Source organism: Taudactylus pleione, unplaced genomic scaffold (assembly GCF_031769625.1).
Source record: "Taudactylus pleione unplaced genomic scaffold, aTauple2 ptg000114l, whole genome shotgun sequence".
NCBI lineage: Eukaryota > Metazoa > Chordata > Amphibia > Anura > Myobatrachidae > Taudactylus > Taudactylus pleione.
In genome coordinates this window covers 13,610,952-13,633,193 of record NW_028284516.1, presented here as the reverse complement: position 1 = coordinate 13,633,193, position 22,242 = coordinate 13,610,952, and the positions used below count along the sequence as shown (strand labels likewise).

Genomic DNA, 22,242 nt, shown 5'->3' with positions numbered 1-22,242 from the left:
CCTGTATCTTGTGCTATTGTTGCTGAACTTTGTTATTTGTTGCTGGTTCTCCTGAAGAAGGTCACAAACTGTGACCGAAACATTGAGTATGGTACATTACTTGAATTAAAACTGGACTAACTTTTTTACAAGCCTGGTGAGTGCCCCTCTTTTTTCTTGTTATATATATATATATATATATATATATATATATATATATATACACAGTATATACTATATAGAAATATATATATATATATATATCAGCAATAATGCAGAATGCAGAAAACACATGTATGGTATACTGTATGTTAAAGACTTAGAAATATACCAAATGCAGGATTCTGTTTGAGATTTGGCTGAATCCTTTGGGTTTGAGCAGAGCTCTTACAATTGCATTTCCTGGGTTTAGCCTAGCAGGCTCTCCATGCAGCATTTAAGATAGAAGGCAAACATCACAAGTAAAAATAAAATGTAGTTATATCTCCTGCACTTGTCACATGAGTTATAGAAAAACTGCTTAGATAGCATGTTGAATTTTTTTCATCATTGTTTTTCATGCCAGCAGGAAAATTTATCTTTATCAGTAGTGAAGCTTTTCTTTCCTTGGATGTTTTTCTGATAAGTGACATGCTATAGCGTAATGCAACTCCAAGCGGTTTATTACATGAGCCACGGTATTGCAAACTCTCCTTTCCTATGATTTTGCCAGCCACTGTAATGTTATTACAGGTAAAATATGCCAGGTTTTGTCTGTAATAATATCAGGGTCTATTCAGAAAGCCAGATGTATTAAATAGCACACGCATGGAAAGGGGCTCTGAAATTAGTATGTCCTTTCCGATGTGCTCAGAGTGAAAAGACTGCATCAGTTTCTTCACTTCTGTATTGGGGCTCCTGCGCATGCGTGGCCTACTGACCACTCAAGCATGGCGGCCATTGCTGATAGGGGCGTAGAGAACCCAGGTGAAGGGGGTGTGGCTTAATCACGGGAGGTGTGGACACGCCCCCTTGAGCTAAAGAAAGAAGAAAAAAAACACTTTTGCAGCACCATGTAGCAGGGGAGGGGGGCGCTGTGAGCCCCTCAGCCCAGCGCAAAGCCAGATGGGGGCACGATCAGTGTGATCGCTCCTCCTCCCACAAGCATAGGAGACTGCTGCGGCTGCTGCTGCTCAGCAGCCACGAGCAGTCTCCTACTGCAGCCCAGCATACGCTGTGTGCTGGGCTGCTGTGTGGGTGGGAGGAGTGAGGGAGGGAGGGAGGGGGAGAGCAGCGCCAGACCTGGGCCCCTCTAGAAGGCTCAGGGAACCCTCTCCCGGGAAATTTTATGAAGTGCAGTCCATAGGCTACAGCAGCACAATGACATTTTCAGATGGCATTAGCTGCGGGGCCAACTCGGGAAGCTTGGTAAATCTGACAGCATCACATTCCCCATAGAAACCTATGGGGGCTGCAACTCTGCTGTCAGAAATCAGAGATATCTGCTGCAGTCCCTCCTTCATACATTGGAGGTGATACTAAATATTTGCAGGTATCCCCCAAAAAACGGGTGTTATTCACAAATACACAATACATTAATAGCACAGTTTACATATATAATTACATAGAAAGGCAACAAAGCCCGAATTAGTTCCTTGCAATAGATATCAAAGATACTAGCAATGTACAAATGGACATGTAACTCATCTTATTGACTCAAACGTAAGCTACTCAGAGGAGACAATTAACAGAATCGCTAACAAGACGCGTGAAACTGGTGTCGAATTTATGTTCGCCTAGGGGCGCAGATCTAAACGATCTTATACAGTACTATATCAGTCGATATCAATAGGCACAAAAAGTGATGATATACGACCTCAACCTAGAAACAGAACAGATGTACACAAGAAAATGAAAAATAAAACAAACACAAAGAATATCAGATGACCAAACGACTATCACTAAGTGAAACAATGTAATCCTAATGTTTCATTAAGCCCTCTAGGGGCCAAAGTGTCCAACCTAATTATCCACTCAGTTTCCCTTTGAAGCAATTTACAAGCTCTGTCACCTCCCCTAATAAGGGGGGTATATGATCGATAATTCTGTACCTAAGGGATGAGATGTTATGTTTAGGCAAGGCAAAATGCCTTGCTACTGGCTGTTCGCTATTGCCTGAGGCTATAGTCGCTCGTATGGCTGAGCGATGCTGAGCCATACGTTCCCTAAAAGTGCACTCCGTCTTCCCTATGTATAACTTCGAACAAGGGCAAGTAATGGAGTAAACAACAAAATTGCTGGTACATGTGAGATGATGTCTAATACTAAATTTAGTTCCTGTGTCTTTATGAAAAAATATGGGTCCCGTTTGAAGAAATCTGCACGTAGTGCAATTAGGACACTTAAAGCAACCCAATTTTGGAGCGCCCAGGAAAGAGGTATTTTTACTCTTACCAAACTGTCGTTGTGGACTAAATATTCCCTCAAGTTCCTACCTCTGCGGTAACATGACATGAAAGCAGAATTGTGTAGGTATTTTAAGTCTTTGTCAGTCGTTATGATCGGCCATAGCGACTTAGGCCCGTATTCAATTTGAGCCGAGCCGCGTTAACTTAACGCGGCCCGGACTTAACGCTGGCTTCGCCTGTTTTCTAGGCGATAAAGTATCGCGCGCGTGCCCGCGTATCCCCGTATTCAATTTGAAACTAGGCGAAAACGGGACCCGGCGATACTTGGATCGGTGGTAAACACGGGAATTTTCAGGAAATAATCCTAGGACCCCCTAAAGATGTCCAGACATGGGGGATCACTATGGGTACCCCCGTTTTTGGCTGCAAAAGAAAGTCGGGTTTTTAAATAGGCAGGTGTTTTTTTTCCCTAAAGTGACTTAAAAAAATTGTGAAAAACCCAGCTGCCGCAAACACCTGCAATCAAAAAAACACTTGGGGCATACTTGGGGACCCCCCCCAGAGTCAAGGTCGCTATTTTTTAAGTTTGTACCCCCAATTTTTTTTTTGCCCCCTTTTCAAAGTCAATTTTTGGGGTGTCCTTAATTTTTTTTACATTTTTTCTTACACAGATTACCTTTGGGGGGCTGTCTGAAGGCTGCACGGGGGTTCCCGAAACGTTGCACCCCAAAACCCCAATTCTGCACATTTTAATGCCTGCCATTCATAGGCGAAACTTTACCTCCTATTACATTGCATTGACTTAACGCCTAGGCGGAAAGTCTTTCAAATTGAATACGGAGGAAAACTAAAACAGGCGATAATGACGTAATCGGCTGTAAATTACCGCGAATCCGGACTTAACGCCTCAAATTGAATACGGCCCTTAGCTTTATGGTTAATGAAAGTACACATATGATTATACTTATTTACCCAAATATGTTTGTTTGAGTTACGTGTGTCCTTTTTATATAGTGGATAACAACATATCCACTGGAATTGCCAACGCTTTAGATTTTGCTTGTTCCAACATTGAATGGCTATAGCCCTTCTGGGCAAATTTCAGATACATCTCTTCAAGTTGTTTAATACCCTCAGTTCGATTGTTGGCTATTCTCAAAGCACGTAGGAACTGGGAATAAGGTAATGCATGTTTCAAAGGGGCTGGATGTGCACTGCTAGCTAGCAACATGTTGTTTCTGTCTGTGGTTTTAGTAAAGAGTGACGGCAATAATTTGCCCTCATTTTTAGTTAGTGTTACATCCAATAAATGAACCCTTTGTACAGTAGGTCTATGATGTAGGTAAAGTTAACAGGTTGGTTTAAGTCGTTGTAATTCTTAATGACATCAACAAAAGATTGTGGTGTGCCACCCCAAACAATCAATAAATCGTCTATGTAGCGACAAAATGCAATTATATTCTTAGCAACAGCTGGGTCTGCAAAAAATACATCGTATTCAACACTAAACATGTAGGCATTAGTGTACGATGGGGCCACATTGGACCCCATCGCACAGCCCAAAAGTTGCAAAAAGAACGAGCCATCGTACATGAAATAATTACAGGTTAACACCAGCTCTAATAACTCCATAAACAGCTCAACACAAGGTCCACTATACAGTGGATTGTTGGTAATCAGTAACCTAGTATCCTGCATACCTGCTGCGTGAGGAATGCATGTATATAGGCTGCAGACATCTACAGAGCATAAAACACAATCCGGAGGTAACGCCGGTAACTTGGATAATGACAATAATAATCTATTAGTGTCTTTCAAAAAAAGTGGTCCGAGATCGTACACAAGGTTGTAGTAGAGCATCCAAGTACATAGAAATGGGCTGGTATAATGACCCATGGGCGGCTATGATAGGCCGTCCGGGTGGATTAACCGGATCTTTATGTATTTTGGGGATTAAGTACAGCAAGGGTTTAACGGGATGATTGACTTCTAAAGATTTTTTAATAGCTGGAGAAATTAACCCCTGGGTGCAAGCTGAAGATATCAAAGAGTCTAGCTCTTTTTTGAAAGACACAGTAGGATCACAGGACAATTTTTTATAGGTAGAACAGACAATAAGTTGTTTCTCAGCTTCTATTTTGTAATCATCAAGGTTTAACACCACAATGGCGCCCCCCTTGTCTGCTTGACGAAACACAAGGTCTTCGTAAGATGCCAAATTCTTATCTATTGCAAGGAACTAATTCGGGCTTTGTTGCTTTTCTATGTAATTGTATATGTAAACTGTGCTATTAATGTATTGTGTATTTGTGAAGTGTATTCTCTGCTGTGATGTCTAGTATTGTTTTTAATCACTAATGTGGTGAGACTATTCGGCCACATAATGTTTTATGTATCAACATGGTTTGCTGTTCCGTGTCTTTGTTGTTACATGTTACCTTGGTTATGGGAGGTGGTGAGGTTACTCCCGGTGAGATAAGCCCTCGGGCGTGGGAGTGCCGGACGGTCAGTCTCCACGAGGGGTGTGCTATATAACATGCAAGGTATGTTTGTTTTTCACTTGTTGATGTGATTGCCAGTTTGGAGCCCTTGGAGTGCTGTGTCTTTTTTATATATACATATATTAGGGATGAGCGGGTTCGGATTCCTGCAATCCGAACCCCAAAATCCGAGTCCGGATCCGAGCCGGCTCGGGGTTTCCCGCCTGGCTCGGATCTGAAATCGAGGCAAAATGTCATCAGCCCGCTGTCGGATTCTTGCGGGTTTTGGATTCTATAAAAGGTCCTGTGATCACCGCCAATTTTCATTCCAGCTGTGGAGTGTGCAGAGGGAGGGAGCTGGGATTTGTTGCTGCTGACACTGACGCTGACCACAGGGGCTGGCTGGCTACTGTTGTCCATATAGGGGCTGACTGGCTACTGTTGTCCATATAGGACAACAGCAGCCAGCTGCTGTGATGTCTAGCATTATTTTTAATCACTAATGTGGTGAGACTATTCGGCCAAATAATGTTTTATGTATCAACATGGTTTGCTGTTCCTTGTCTTTGTTGTTACATGTTACCTTGGTTATGGGAGGTGGTGAGGTCACTTCCGGTGAGACAAGCCCTCGGGCGCGGGAGTGACGGGCGGTCAGTCTCCACGGGGGGTGTGCCAAATAACATGCAAGGTATGTTTGTTTTTCACTTGTTGATGTGATTGCCAGTTTGGAGCCCTTGGAGTGCTGTGTATTTTGGATGGTATATATATATATATATATATATATATATATATACATATATTAGGGATGAGCGGGTTCGGATTTCCGCAACCCGAACCCCGCTGAGCCCCCTGATCCGTGTCCGGATCCGAGCCGGCTCGGGGTTTCCCGCCTGGCTCGGATCTGAAAACGAGGCAAAACGTCATCATCCCGCTGTCGGATTCTCGCGGGTTTTGGATTCTATAAAAGGTCCTGCGATCGCCACCATGATTCATTCCAGCTGTGGAGCGTGCACAGGGAGGGAGCTGGGATCTGTTGCTGCTGACAATCACGCTGACCACAGGGGCTGGCTGGCTACTGTTGTCCATATAGGGGCTGACTGGCTACTGTTGTCCATATAGGGGCTGGATACTGTTGTCCTTATTGTCCAGGTGGTGCTCTGTCCTTCAGGGGTGCTCGTCTTCACCCACCCCCAGTGTGAGAAAAAAATAAATATTTTTTTTGTGTGTGTGTTAGCCACACCTGTCACTGTCATCGGCACACCTGTCACTGTCATTGGCACACCTGTCACTGTCATCGGCGTAGCTGCACAGGGATGCTGTGCTGCTGTCTGTCAAGGGCTGCTGCCCGAAAAAATAAATAAATTTGTGTGCGTGTTAACACACCTGTCACTGTCATCGGCACACCTGTCATGACATCTTGCCTCTGTAGAGCCAGTTTGTGCAGGGACAGATTAATTGCCAGCTTGTTTTGTGGGGGCCCAAACGAACCAAAACATTGATACAATGATACACCCAAATAAGTATAGAATGTGACCGCACTGTAAAGGAATGACAGCTTCAGGGACTATGGGGTCCATGTACCATGTACCAAGCCCCAGAGAGAGACCAATTGGACAGAGACAATTCCCAACCAATCAAGCTCCCAACGGTCACTCAATTGAGTGTGATTTGGCCAGATATTTGGATTAGATCGCTCATATTGTGTAAGCACTAAGGTGGATCAACTACCTATGCGCAATACAGTTAGTGAATGTGTGGGTGGAACCTACATTCAGCACATCCATTCACTAGGAACTGCCCTTTCAGCTCACATATAGCATGGCTTTAATGTGTGTAGTTGTAGATTTAATTTAATATAACTTTTTTCATTTGCTTGAGAATAGGACATGTACTGTTCTTCTAAAACAGGGTATATATTTCACTTTACATTAAGTTTTCTATTAAAAAGTATTTTCTTGCATTGAATAATTAAAAAAAAAAAAAACCTTGTTTAAAACCCCCACAATGTGAGCCATAAAAAAAATAAATGTGAGAATATAACCATCTGCCCATAATACTAGAATAATATTTTGCAGCTTTATTCTCTGGTCCTTTAGAGGACACCTAACGGCTCAAGGAAAGGATTTCTTTTGCGTAGAAGTAAAAGAAGAGAGACTTCTGGCCAAACAGAGATCCAGTAAAAAGTAGATGTGACTGTGACAGATTAGTGGCGAGATGAATGCCACCTAGGCTCTTTTCTCTAGTTTGGACTCCAGCCATCAGTGCCATGATAGTGCTCCTCCTGACCTCCTCTATAGTATACGTCTCTGCTACTGTGGTAACTCTCCTTTTGATAAGGATGAGAGCTATGTTTTCTACTGGATCGGTGGCTGGAAGAGGAATCATATCTATGTGGCGGAGAATGATCGGATCCGTGACTGTACCGACTTTGGTGAGGCGGATAATGTGATGGCGAGTAACTGGGTTGGGCCATCACTGCTGTGCTGGATCCATAAGGGGTTTCCGACCTATAGAAGTTATTCATCATTGCTTGTCTTTGAAGATTGTCCGGAGAAGAGTAAGATCTCTGATAGTTTGGAACAGGAGGTGAAAGTTCAGGGTATTTCGTGAACTTCCCATTGCCATCATGCCTGCGGTCATGTGTTGATGGACTGTTTCCAGTAAAACTGGCATTTCCTTGTGGTGAGTAGGCTGCGCTATTTGCTTCTGCGGAGCCATGGCTGCTTCCTGATCTGAATTGAATTTTCAGCGGCCTCCCAAAGAGTTTGATTCTATTTAACAAACTCATTCCATAGGGAACAGAGTCCTCATGTTTGAAATTGACAAAAGCAAATTGTTTCGACTTTCCATCCTCGTCCTTTGGAATTTTAATGTTAATTGCAGGACCAGATCGAACAGGATCTCCTCAGTGGCCTTGTGAGCTAAGTTCCCCACGAACAGCGTCCTATCAGCCTCGGCGGCACCCATCTCTCTCCTGAGTCCCGTCCTGTGTGCACAGCAACAGCAGTCGATGGGTGACACGATAAGTCACTGAGCAGAGCCTTTTGGGGCCTAGTTTTTGAAACTGCCATCCTGTCTGCCACTGCAGTGCCACTCCTAGATGGGTCACGTGTTTGTGCGCCCACTTGTGTTGCTTAGCATAGTCATCCAGCTACCTCGGTGCAACCTTTTGGCCTAAAAACAATATTGTGAGGTGTGAGGTGTTCAGAATAGACTGGAAATGAGTGGAAATGAATGTTATTGAGGTTAATAATAGCGTAGGAACAAAAAAAAACACCAAATTCTGTGATTTTAGCTGTTTTTATGCTTTTTTCCAAAAAAATACAGATCCAAAACACAAAACCCGGAAGGGTGGATTTGGCAAAACCAACCCAGATCCAAAACACGAAGAAAAATCCAGATCCAAAACCAAAACACAAAAAGTGGCCGGTGCACACCCCTAACATATATATATATATATATATATATATATATACATATATATATATAAAAATAAAATAGGCGGCACTGGAGGTCTTAAATGTAGATGGAAAGATTTACTCCAACGTTTCAGGGCATATACAGCCCTTTTGTCAAGGATGTATATGGCCTGAAATGTTGGAGTAAATCTTTCCATTTGCATTTAAGACCTCCAGTGCCGCCTATTTTATTTTTGTTTTTACCATTACAAGGAAGGCACGGAGGCTATCATTGATAGGAGGAACAGAGTGCCGGACAGTGGGTATTCTCTCTCTCTCTCTCTCTCTCTCTATATATATATAGTGTATATACTGTGCACTCACAAACATCAGATAGCAGCGTGCCTGGGCGCCTATCCAATAGTGTTCAACTCAACAGGTCTCGGCAATGTCAACTCAACAGAGCTCAACTAGACGGAATCGGTAATGGTGATGGCCATTACCGGCTCCGTCTGGATTTTTTGCATTACATTGCAGAGACCTGTTGAGTGCCTTCTGTTTTTACTACATATATATAGTGTATATATAAATATATACACAGGGACCGCTGTCCCTGAGAATTTTTTCCTGAATAGCGTGGAAAAGAACGGAGCAAAAAAAATATTGTTTTGATGTTGTCCGACAGTATTGGCAGTACTGCTGAATAGCGCCTATTGTGTCTAAAACATGAACAGGAAAATTGCAGAAAACCAGTGATTCTGCTAACCCACAGTTATAATACATTTAATCGCTAAGCAGGATTTAGCTTCAGCAAAATTCTAAAACTTTTTAGGTCAACCAATTCCAAATACTGATTTTCTAGAAATATTTAATGCAGTAACTACATTTCTACTAATAGCATATTACCATGCTTAATGTTAATAAAGCAACTTATAGAAACAATTTTATATTCAGCCAAATCCTAAAAATAATAATTTAAATGCATCCCTACAGTATATGAAACAATGTTATATTATTATGCCTATTGTTGCCATATTATGCTCACATATTGTATGTTTTCTTGCTTTTGCAGATCCATCACTATCTTGACCAAGAAACCTATGAGTTATTTCAAAGAAAACTGAGAGACAAAGCATTAATGAAGATGCCCAATTTCCGCTGGTGTAGCCATGTAAGTAACAATAATTGTACTCGTCTAAGGTGCTGGTACTGGATTGCCAAATAGCTCCTCCATAACTCCACCTGAGACTTATTCTACTTCCTTGGGTTATCTCTTTATGTAAATTATCTGTACTCGATATGGACCATTAAACTCCAGGTTCATGGTAATCCCTTGGAGTCACTAATCACATTGGGAACTGACCATTAGATATAAACTGCATATATTGACTAGATTTGCCTTTATACAATTGCCAGTAAATCTCTCAGGTAAATTGACAAAACACTGGCACTTTCTGAAACCAGCAGAGAATGAACTCAGAACAGAGAAGCAAGTCTTGGGTAAACTAGAAACTGCCTTTAGTCCAACCCTACTGTATTATTAGTATGTTATGTATGGATTTTATTAGTACCGTTTATAGGGGAAGTCGGCACTTAGAATACTGGTGCCAGAATCCCGACACCTGTCAGAATCCCGTAGCCGGCATCCCGAAGGTGAGTAGCAGGGTTAGGGGAAGGGTTAGGACGTAGGCACTATGGGGAGGGTTAGGGTTAGGCATTAGGGGGGGGGTAGGCACTAAGGGGGGAGTATTAAGTTTAGGGTGCGGGGAGGGGAAGGTTAGGTTTAGGCGCTAGGGGGGGAGGTTAGGTTTAGGCACTGGGGAGCAGGGTGGATACTAATTACCCGAGCCCAGTCTTGCCAGAGGGGCCCGGGTCCGACAACACCCCCCCTCCCTCCTGTCCATCGGCAGCCCAGCACCTGCTGCTGTGTGCTGAGCTGCAGCAGCAGTCTCCTGTGGGGGGGGAGCGACCACACTGATCGCTCCCCCCATGGATTCACGCTGTGAAGATAATAGCTAGAGTCTGATTGGTTTCTATGGGCAACATCTCCACTTCTATAAACCTGCACTTTAGTAAATATAACCCTTTAAATGAGCATTGATAAGGACCTGTCATTTGCCAGGTCGCAAACTTTTGTGCCTAGAGTTGACTGTTTTCTCTGTCTACCCTATCTACCTGTAATGTTTTTCCCTCTGTCTTTCTCCCCCTCCCCACTCTCTTTTCCTATTTTGTTCCCTCCCTCTGCTGTTATCCCCCTGCCTATATCTCTCCCCCTGATCGCCCAAACTCTCTGCCCCACTCTCTAAGGGCCTTATGAATTCAGTGAACTGACAGGAAGCATTTAAATATAATTAAAGGGAAAACATGGACGTGATATATTTGGGGTGCCTGCTCTTGTTTCTGGTGATGTGTGTTTTTTGTAGATCTGTTTATGGACCCTGCCTCTGTATCAGGCCACAATGTGGCTCCCTACTACATCTTCAGGTGTAGGGCCTCACTCCTGTCTCCAGCAGTCACTGAGATGCTCTGATGGGGATGGGACCTCCCACTGCACTATTGAGCAACTGCATTTAGGATGGTTACTGTTCGAACAATGCCCAATGTTAACACTTAATGCAAGGAAGACATATTAATAAGTATTTTAAAATGTATATATGTTTATGTACTATGGGCCTGATTCATCATTACGGAACGCTATTGCGATTATGCGTGCAGACGGCTGATTGCTGTGTACTGCGTATGCATATGCATTGCAGTGCGCGAAGGCTCCATTGCGATGGCACTGCGATCGTAGAGACCATGCAGACCCATCGCAGAGTGATTGACAGGAAGTGAGTGTTTGGGGTGTTGACAGGGGACTGGTTGGAGAAATGCAGGCGTGCCTGTCCGTTTGAACGCAGTTGCATGAGCGTGTATAAATTAGCCACTGAGATGGCATACGCAGCCTGAGTACTCACTGCGTGCGACGAAGTTAGCAATTTCTGAGTAAGGTCAGACCTGTTGTAACAGTGCCTGAGGCATAGGCAAACGCAGGGGGGGTTTCCGTCTGCCTGGAAACCCCCTTCCCCAGCCCACACCATGACCACAATAGAAATAGTAATATAATAGATTGTTACTAGTGCCTCATGTTCTTCTCAGTATCACAAATGAAATAATTAGCACCACCTGTGGATCTTTTAACATGTATCAGCCAGTAATAAATAACCTGTGCACCAACTAGAAGATCTGGAAAACATGCACTGGTAGAGATGTACTGCTATAGAGCCCAATATGTACATATGTCCAGGGCAGTGCTAGGTTCTTCTGCTACTCCTCCAGGCTCCCGAACTTGCTCTAATAGTCTGGAATGGTGCCCACATCTAAAATAAATACATTCAGCTCAGGCAGGATGGCCCTACTGCCGCATACTGTGATCACTGGTCCTGTATATGCTGGATTTACGATACACAATATACTATGTATGATGCATATTAAAGCTTGTTAAGTACTAATTCTGCCCTGTTCATTGACTGGCCACACTCACTCTAAAATTAAGCATTTGGAAACCTCTCTCTAGAAATCCTGCGTTTGCCACTGTGAGGGGCCGATGTCACTCGATGTTCCCGATTTATGTGCAGGATTGCAAAGTATTATGGATGTACGAAAGCGGTAGTGGGCGTCTCTATGCTAGCATTGGGCGTCTTTCCAATAGCTTTGCGATTGCAGTCATTACCATACTGTGTGCATAATCACAGACTGCGTGCGTAATCGCAACTGCAATCACAATAGCGATCCGTGATGAAACAGGCCCTGTAAGTGTAATGTTTATGTCATCCTTATCCTTTCAGTGCTCATTTGGTATTGTGCATGAGTTAGACACAATAAAAATGGATTGTCCAGCCTGCAATAAAATCACCTGTTTCAGCTGCAAAGAACAAGTAAGTGCTGAAGTAATTATATGAGTCGGTGCTATCCATGTAGGATACTGTCAATTCATCCTACTGTTCGTTAAGTGTGTGGCGCCTAATATTGTTGGATATATTCCATATTCATAAATATTATTTATATGTATATATATTATTTTATATAAATCTACATAAATTAATTTCATGGTTAAACTTACTTTAATTTTCTCATGAGAACGCAGAGAATGCATAAGGTCTATGGACACAGAAATTCCCTCAGCATCGGGGAATGTCTTTATCAGTAAATTAAATGTATAGAGGTATTGATGCACCATTGCACCTGCTACAGACCCATAATATTGTTTCTTTTTTATATAGACTATACATGTCATAATTAATCACTTTTGAAATGTAATATTTTACTTGTAAGCTTAGATATGTTTTACTGCCATCTAGTGACAACAGTTGTTATTTACTTTTTTATTAATGCCATATTGTAGGACGTTGCATTGAGGTGTCTCCTGGCCGTGGTATTATAGAACACCAATGTCTGAGGATGCTCCTTAGAATAGAGAGATGATTTGATTCTGTTTGTACCACTCTTTATTCTCTGCCAGGCCTGATAAATAGTTAATTGTGTATATAGCAATGTTTATGGACAAACTAATTGTTTGCTTTTCTGTCGCACAGTGGGAGGACACACATGAAAATCTACAGTGTAAAGAGTTTAGATTGCTGAAGCTGCAACACAAACCAAAGGAACTGGACACTTATCTTTTGGAGCATGGGATTGGTAGTACTATTACAGTAATTCACTTTTGCATTAATGGATGGTTGGATAAGGACCATTGAAAAAAATAAATTACAGCCGTTGTGTAGATATTGAGTAGTTTAGACTATGACATTATCCTCATGACTTCTGTTAAACATTCCACTATAGAAAATGTTTAGCCTTTATAATGTCATCAGAAAATGGTGATGGCCTTGAGTTCACATGCACGGCAAGCGGATATAGGAGTGATTTTGAGTTAGGAGTAAAAAAAAAGCAAGTAACTTTGCATCTTGGAAAAACCATGTTGCACTGCAGGTGGGGCAGATGTAAAATGTACACAGATATAGATTTGAGAGGGACTTGTCCAAACTGTAATCTAAATTGCATTGTAACATACAGTACTTGCCAACATTCTTGCTGGCCTCTACTGGCGTGGGGGGTATGGCCAGGGACATTACCCGACATTAGGGGCGGTGCGAGGGGCGTGGGGCGTGTCTGTGTGATCTAGTCATCGTGGCCCTGCCCCCGCTACACATTTTGACTGCTATATAATATAGGGAGCATCACAGTGACCACCAGATAATGCAGAGAACATCTCAGTGACCGCCTTATAATACAGAGAGCATTACAATGACCAAAATATATTATGTAAATAAACATTGCATATAATACAATGCATCTGTGCCTGTCATATAATACACCAAGCATCCAAGTGACCGCCATACATTACAAAGAACATCACAGTGACTGCCATATAATACAGAGATCATCGCAGTGAGTGCCATATAATACAGAGAACATCGCAGTGAGTGCCATATAATACAGAGAGCGTCACAGTGATCACCATATAATACATAGAGCATAACAGAGACCGCCATATAATACAGAGCACTAGTGTCTGCCATATAATCCACTAAGCTTCCAAGGGGGAGATGTACTAAGCCTTCAAAAGTGATAAAGTACCAACCAACCAGCTCCTAACTGCCATTTTTCAAAAACAGCCTGAAAAGTGGCAGTTAGGAGCTGATTGGTTGGTACTTTATCCCTGTCCACGGCTAAGTACATTTCCCCTCCACACCCCACCAAGTGACCACCATACACTACAAAGAACTTTGCAATGAGTGCCATATAATACAGAGAACTCAACAACCAACACAAAATACTGGGGACATCACAGCCACAGACTATGGCCCCTGAAATGGGATAAATCAGATAGCAAGCTGCTGGCAGATCTAAATCTATAATACAGCACAGCCCCATGCCCGCCTAACTCCTCCATACTTCACTCTGCAGCCAAACTCTTCATTGATGCAGCTGCCCCCTATATACACATACATATGTACTAGGGGTGTGCACCGGCCACTTTTCATTTTTTGTGTTTTGGTTTTGGATCTGGATCTTTCTTCATGTTTGGATCTGGATTGGTTTTGCCAAAACCATCCTTCTGGGTTTTGGTTTTGGATCTGTATTTTTTTGGGAAAAAAGCATAAAAACAGCTAAAATCACAGCATTTTATTTATTTTTTGTTCCTACAATATTATTAACCTCAATAACATTCATTTCCAGTCTATTCTGAACACCTCATAATATTGTTTTTAGGCCAAAAGGTTGCACCGAGGTACAGTAGCTGGATGACTATGCTAAGCAACACAAGTGGGAAGCACAAACACGTGGCCCATCTAGGAGTGGCACTGCAGTGGCAGACAGGATGGCAGTTTGAAAAGCTAGGCCCCAAAGAGTACATAATGCAAACAAAAAAAAGAGGTGCAAGATGAAATTGTCCTTGGGCCCTCCCACCCACCCTTATGTTGTATAAACAGGACATGCACACTTTAACAAACCAATAATTTCAGAGCCAGGGTCTGCCACACGACTGTGGCTGAAATCATTGGTTCATTTGGGCCCCCACAAAACAAGCTGGCAATTAATCTGTCCCTGCACAAACTGGCTCTACAGAGGCAAGATGTCGTCCTCATCCTCATCCACCGATTCCTCCACCCTCTTCAGTGTTGTGTACATCCTCATCCTCACAGAGTATTAATTCGTCCCCGCTGGAATCCACCACCACAGGTCCCTCTGTACTTTCTGGAGGCTGGTCTTCTCGGAAGAATTGATAATTAATTTTGATGAACATCATCTCCACATTTTGTGGAAGCAACCTCCTACATCTTTCGCTAACAAGGTTCCTGGCTGCACTAAAAACTCTTTCAGAGTACACACTGGAGGGGTGCCACTTAGATAAAATAGAGCCAGTTTGTACAGGGCCTCCAAATTGCCTCTTTTTCCTGCCAGTACAGGTACAGACTGTCTGACATGCCTACTTGGATGTTGTCACCGATGTAATCCTCCACCATTCTTTCAATGGTGACAGCATCATATGCAGTGACAGTAGACACATCAGAAATTGTTGGCAGGTCCTTCAGTCCGGGCCAGATGTCCAAACTTGGTCCTGCCTGCCCTGCATCACTGCCAGCGGGTTGATTAGGATATCTAAGTTGTTTCCTGGCAGCCCCAGTTGCGGGAGAAAATTAAGAAGGAGCTGTTGCCATGTCACGTTCCGCTTCAGCTGACAGTGTTTTCACCAGCAGGTCTTTGCCCTTCTACAGGCTTGTGTCCGCCGGAAAGATAGACGCCACGTAGGATTTAAACCTAGGATTGAGCACCAAGGCCAAAATGTAGTGGTCTGATTGCAACAGATTGACCATCCTCGAATCCTGGGAAAGTGAATGAAGGGCTTCATCCACAAGTCGCACATACCAAGCGGAATCACTGTCTTAGCTCCTCCTTCACTTTCTCCAGCTGCTTCTGCAAAAGCTTGATGAAGGGAATGGCCTGACTCAAGCTGGCAGTGTCTGAACTGTCTTCACGTGTGGCAAGTTCGATGGGCTGGAGAACCTTGCACAACACGGAAATCATTCTCCACTGCGCTTGAGTCAGGTGCATGCCCCCTCCTTTGCCTATGTCATAGGTGGATATATAGGCTTGAATGGCCTTTTGGTGCTCCTCCATCCTCTGAAGCATATAGAGTGTTGAGTTCCACCGCATTGCAACCTCTTGCTTCAGGTGATGGCAGGGCAGGTTCACAGGGGGGCCCACACAGCACACCCTGCACCAATACTTCCAAATACTTACTTCTCCGAAGTCCCACATCGGCTACACAGAATGCCTGGAAAGTGGCCGCAGCATCCACTTTACCGGTGTTCTGCGCATGCTCAGTAGGGAAATCGCTAGGAAAATGGCTGTCACGACAGCTTCCCGGTGTACTGCACATGCGCAGTAGACTCCGGGCACAGACTAATGTTCGGAGTCTACTGAATGTGTCAATACGCCTTGACCGCCGGAGAGAGAGGAGGGGGCCCCGGATGGTGAGTGAACACGGGCCCCCTCCTCTCTAAATACACCCCTGCAGGTTAAAGAGTGTTTTCAAAGTGTTCCACTTTTCGGCACGCAGTCGCTGAATGGCGAAAGTGGCTTGAAATTTTTCGGGCCACCCAAAACGTCTCCTGCACGGTCCTGTCGTTTTTCCAAAAATTCTGCACTACCAAATTTATTGTGTGAGCAAAACATGGGACGTGATGGAATTTGCCCAGATGTAATGTCCGCACAATATTGGTGGCGTTGTCAGATATCACAAATCCCCAGGAGAGTCTAAGTGTGGTAAGCCATTGGGCGATGATTTCCCTCAGTTTCTTTAAGAGGTTGTCGGCGGTGTGCCTCTTACTGAAACCGGTGATACACAGTGTAGCCTACCTTGGAACGAGCTGGCATTTCTGAGATGCTGCTACTGGTGACGCTGCTGTTGTTGCTGTGTAAGGCGATATATCTACCCAGTGGGCTGTCACAGTCATATAGTCTGCCCTGTTCCACTTGTCCACATATCCGTGGTTAAGTGGACATTGGGTACAACAGCATATTTTAGGACACTGAGGACAATTTTTCTGACATCTCTGTACATTCTCGATATCGGCTGCCTAGTGAAGTTGAATCTAGACGGGATTTGGATTTGCAGGTGGCTGCACCAGGTGTATTTTTAAAGTGTAGTTTTAGGACACAAAAATATACTTGCACCCATTTTCATGTAGCACTAATTTAACTGCACTATTTATTTTGGCCAAAAAAACTTTTTATAATTTTTCCAATGTTACACAAATATGCATATAACAGCCATTTTACACAATTTAAGAACCCCAAATACTTTTATTAGGTTCTCTACTACACAACTAAATTGATTTCCTATGTCAGTTATGGGGTAAAGGCTGATTTCCCCAAATTGTGCTGTACTTTTCGCTGGTTTCACCATGCACAGTTTTCGTGCAAATGTATTTTCATGTCTTTTGTAATAGGATAGTGCGGAAAAACGGTAGCGCGCATAGACAAAAGACGTGAAAAGATCGCACAAAAACAAGCGAATTGTCCAAAAGCTTCTCTGACATTAAGTTTTTGCTTTTTCGCATCTAATTGAATTCCCAAGTGTTGAATATCAAAGTGATCAGTGCAGTGCAGTAAAGCGGTTTTGTCACATCCTAAGGCTAAATTTGCGACTAAAACAAGCGACAAAGATGCTGCACTGCTCGTCGCAGCTCGCTTGCGCCACATGACATATTGACGACAGGTGTATGAGGGCACATCTGTACTTAAGCTTCTGAAAAATGAATAGTGGTCGTGTAGCCCATAGCAACCAAACAGATACTAGCTATCATTTATCTACTGTTTACTAGAAAATAATAGATATAATCTGATTGGTTGCTATGGATAACACCACTTTTAGAAGCTTTAATAAATTTACCTCAAATGTATTTACAGAAACTGTTTACACAAAAACAAATGTCGAAAACGTCTGTACAACGTGTAGTGACACCATTAATGTGCTTTATATATAAGTATATATTTCTTTTTTTGGTGCGATTGTCTAGCTTGTCCTTCTTGTACATTTCGATTTGACTTGTGGAAAGGAGGATGCTTACACTTCAAGTGCACACAGTGTCAGCATGAATTCTGTGGTGGCTGCAGACAACCGTTTCACCAAGGAACTGTAAGTAGATTCTAGTCTTTTATTCTATCTGCTATATCATCCTACAAGTTCCACCACCACTACTAATGAACCCATAAATGGATCTTATGTGAAGAATAGTTTAATAACAAGATCAAATAAATAGAAATTGGCAAACACTGTCTACAGCAGACATGCTACGTTCTACCCCCATTATTATGGGGGGTTTCAGGCATATTACTATTACCACTATTACTATGTAACACCCAAGTTATCTGGCAGGACCAGTTAACCAAGTTACATTTCCACCACATTCTCCTTAAACATTATTGTTCCCTACATAATAAAATATATGCCAGTGCATTATAATCAATATCTATACCTTTGCCAGGAGATATATGGTAGTTTTGTTGTTTATCCTCCAATTCCAAACAACAACTTCACACAATTTCAGTGGTTCAGAGAACTCATTCCAAAAAAGGGAATTATGGATGGGTGGATGGGCCGCCAGCTGGCTGCTGGGATGAGGAAGTTAGCGAGTATGACTCGAAATTTGCGGTAATAGAGGAAGTTGGGGGTTTGAGCTTAACAGTTTGAATGGAATCCATAGAGTAAAAAGAAAGGATTATAGAGATTGTGACAAGCATTTGTACTGCTGTCAAGCTAGATTCGGGGACAGCTGCAAGTGATCCAGCAGTGCCTTGCCCCTGTAATATCACAGAACCAGGTTGTTTTTTTTTATCCTAGTCCTTCAGCACTACCTCAGAGTCAGTGTGGGATAAGTGCCAGCCGAGCTCATTGATGAGGCATCACATCCATGATGGCTGGTTGGTCAGAAGTACCTTATGGTCAAGCACATCCTTGTAGTTAAGCAGCGGTACTTTTGGTGTTCATCCCTCCCAGTGAGACCTCTAGTGCAGAGGCAAAGTGTATAATAAGTGTGTCACGACCAGAGAGTACTTGGAGGCATTTAACGATTGTGGCAACGTAAGGTTCATCAGGCTGGTTACAGAAATGTTTCAGAAGATAATTCAGGATCAACAAGGGCATCTGGGAAAAGCTGCATCAGGAGTTGGTGTGGTTCAGGTGGGAGGCCCGGAGCAGGAGTTTGCTGTTGACACCACAGGAATCAGTCAGCAGCATGAAGAACTATGAAATGGGTCCTGTGCTGGTGCAGTCCCTGACTTGCCCTGCTGTGCAAGCCTTGTATACCATGAAAAGTTTCAATAACAAAATGAACACCCACTTTCAAGCTGAATTTTATGTGTTGTTTAGGTAGATTTGGATTTATTGCATGTAACAGAGAAATAACGGTTCCAGGAGAAGTTCTAAAAACCTCACTTTTAGATAACCATAAACACAAATGTAGGCATATACCGGCATGCAGATAAACATAGTCCAACTGTAGGAATCACCCAGCACACCCACTTTGTCAGCATAATACTAGCTTAAAACTCCACCCTTGTCTAAATAGTCTCCTGCGCTTCGAAGGTAAACATAATATTGATCTATTGGCCATCAAAAGTATGTAAAGTAAACAACAGCTTAGTCCAGTAATGATTGTACATTTATATGTTCATTAGTAAACTACAGTGTAAATATTGTGCTCTCAATTGAACCCAACAGATATCATCACTGGTAATTATAAAACAATTATATTTAATAATGCATATTGTTACTTGCTTTTTATCAGTATTTGTATCTCATTAAGCTTATACTGTACCTAAAAAAATCAGTCATATTACATTTATGTTTTAATTAAAATGCCTAGCTATGAATATTTAGGGTTTGTAGCTTTGAAGTAAATATAAGTGTTAACACTTGAGTCCCTATTAGACATACTGTACATCACATTACATGATAACAAGTATAATGTGGTTTTATGCAATAATTAATAGTTATTAAGGAAGAATTCTTCTTATGCAGCAAATGATTACAAAAACTTCAGTAGACAGATTGGCCACATACATACATACATACTGTACATACATATATACAATTTACATTTATTAACATATAGGAGAACTCAGAGTTCCTAAAGTTGATATTTTCAACAGACTCATCTTTTCTATACACTTCTATGCTTCACCAATTTCTTTATATAAACATTTGATTGTAGGGATATGGAATTATTTATATACTGTATTTGTAATAATCCTGCTATAGGAAGTATAATTGATAATTGAAATAGGACATGTATTACTACTGTAATGTCTGCTATGGTCCAACTCCTGTCCCTTCTCTCCCTCGTACATTATACGGCCTCTTATCATTAATTATCTTTTATTAAGTTGTTGCGCTCTGTTCTTTTTATTTATTTATTGCGCTGACATTTCTCCTCTTGCGATGTGCCATCCGCTCTGCATATTCCTCTTACTTCACCTCTTATAATCAGTACAAAGCCAATCAGGTTTTGCTTTTTAAATTACTGCCGCTATGGGCTAAATAGCTGGAATTGCGTTGGTTCGTACCACTTTGGACTATTTCTGTACATAAGGCCCATACAGGGGCGTATCTATAATGGGTGCAGGGTGTGCGGTGCACACGGGTCCCTGGGTCCAGGGGGCCGACACCACACACATTGCACCCATATAGTCTTACGCTTACCTTCCCGTAGCGCTGCAGAGCAGCAAATATCACTGGGAAAATGTCAGCGGCCATTTTCCCGGTGACTCACTCATGCGCAGTACTGCTGTCCCCAGGAAAACAGCACAGGCACCATTTTCCCAGAGACCCGCGCATGCGCAGTAGATTGTGGCACTAAGCCAGAATCTACTGCCAGCGCTGCGCCGCGGGACCGCCGGAGAGAGAAGGGGGCCTGCACTGAGTATGCACATGGGCCCCCTCCTCTCTTGAAACGCCCCTGGGACCATAGTGTCTGATGTGATTGATATCTAGACATGCACAAGATACAATTATAAATACAATTGGGTATATTTACAAAATGGAGGCTTAAACTTCAAAATATATAACGCCACTGATATAGAGGGCAAAACACATTGTGCTTTCATTTACCATTAGTGGGGCAGTAAACTCACCAAGAAGTAAATATAACCCATACGTCTATTCAACAAATCTCCTGCTCTTGTCATTGTTATTTCCCAGAAATGTGGCTTCTCAGATGAATGTCATGCAAAGGGATTACACGCTCATCACATTCGTGACTGTTTCTATTACTTGAGGGACTGGGACATAGAAAGACTCCAGCAGCTTCTAAAGGTAATTGGATTCCTATGAAACACGGTCTTGAGAACAAAGCAGGAAATATTTTAATTTGATGTGTTACTTATAGGAAAGTGGAATACAGTACAAGGGTGATCTCAATGAAAAGCCGCCAGGCCCACTGAAAGGTTAGTGCATCAGTGACATATATTCTTTGCATATTACATCTAGAACTAACCAAGGCTGCTAAGATTGTGGGAGGGTCCAGATGTTGGGGGCGTGGCTGCTGGGGGCATAGCCACGCCTCCTCATTATATACATAATAATGGTGCACGTACGGGGTCCATGAACTAGCAAGAGTAATTAATCTACATAATAATCTCTGCCAGCATCTCCAAGTAGGAGTAATATTCATTCAACTAATGTAGGCTATAAGTGAGTGTATGTATGATTATCTACACTGTATAGTTATGCTTCACCATCACAACAGATACAGTAACAGTAATGAACTGAACATAAACATTATTTAATAACTTATCTATAAGGAGAAGGGACACAGTATTCCCCAGAGATGAGTCACACTCTACAATATCTGACTTTCATTTTCAGGAAGCCCTAGTACAAAGAACAAGAGTCATGATGACCAGACAGGAAGTAAAGACGATAATAGTACTAATGAGTAAGTTATGAAACCTTTATCTTTGTTTCTGTTGTTTTTGTGAATGATACAGCGTGACAGGTTATAAAATTATTGATTTTGAATGTTTTACCATTAGCTTCAAAACTAGCAATTTTTTTGGCATGTTTATGATGACTGGTTGACCGACACATTAAACATGATCCACACCTGTGGAAACCCTTAGTTCTCTCACTTATGGGTTTTTGATCATATAGGTACTTTGTACTAATTTATCCTTCAAAGAAGGTGCTCGCCAGTGGGGCGCAAGTGGCGTATACGCGTCACTAACACCTGCGTCTGGATCCAGAGAATTGTATTGGAACGCACATTTCCGGGGTTATGAACCTGAGATGACACGCAAGTGGCGGGAAGCAATGCAGGAACTCGTGGATAACCACTCCCATTATATTCTGTATAAATAGTACCATTTGCATTCACAGCGGCATGCACTTGAAAAAGGATTAATATCCGAAACGCGTTGTGCTCCATGCCTTGCTGTGGTACTTGGACT

General features: G+C 42.5%; 1 protein-coding gene and 1 pseudogene across 1 annotated transcript in view; one reads left to right on the top strand and one right to left on the bottom strand.

Moving 5' to 3' along the window:
- LOC148524962 (E3 ubiquitin-protein ligase RNF31-like) overlaps positions 1–22,242 on the top strand; it is a 77,448-nt gene that overhangs the window by 47,013 nt on the left and 8,193 nt on the right. Inside the window, exons 7-13 of the mRNA XM_088471543.1 lie at positions 9,317–9,415; positions 12,072–12,161; positions 12,819–12,921; positions 17,814–17,932; positions 20,996–21,109; positions 21,183–21,240; positions 21,662–21,731. Of these exons, the coding sequence (XP_088327669.1) occupies positions 9,317–9,415; positions 12,072–12,161; positions 12,819–12,921; positions 17,814–17,932; positions 20,996–21,109; positions 21,183–21,240; positions 21,662–21,731 (653 nt within the window). The remainder of the gene's footprint in view (positions 1–9,316; positions 9,416–12,071; positions 12,162–12,818; positions 12,922–17,813; positions 17,933–20,995; positions 21,110–21,182; positions 21,241–21,661; positions 21,732–22,242) is intronic.
- On the bottom strand, positions 7,050–7,813 carry LOC148524963 (RNA-binding protein 7-like; annotated as a pseudogene).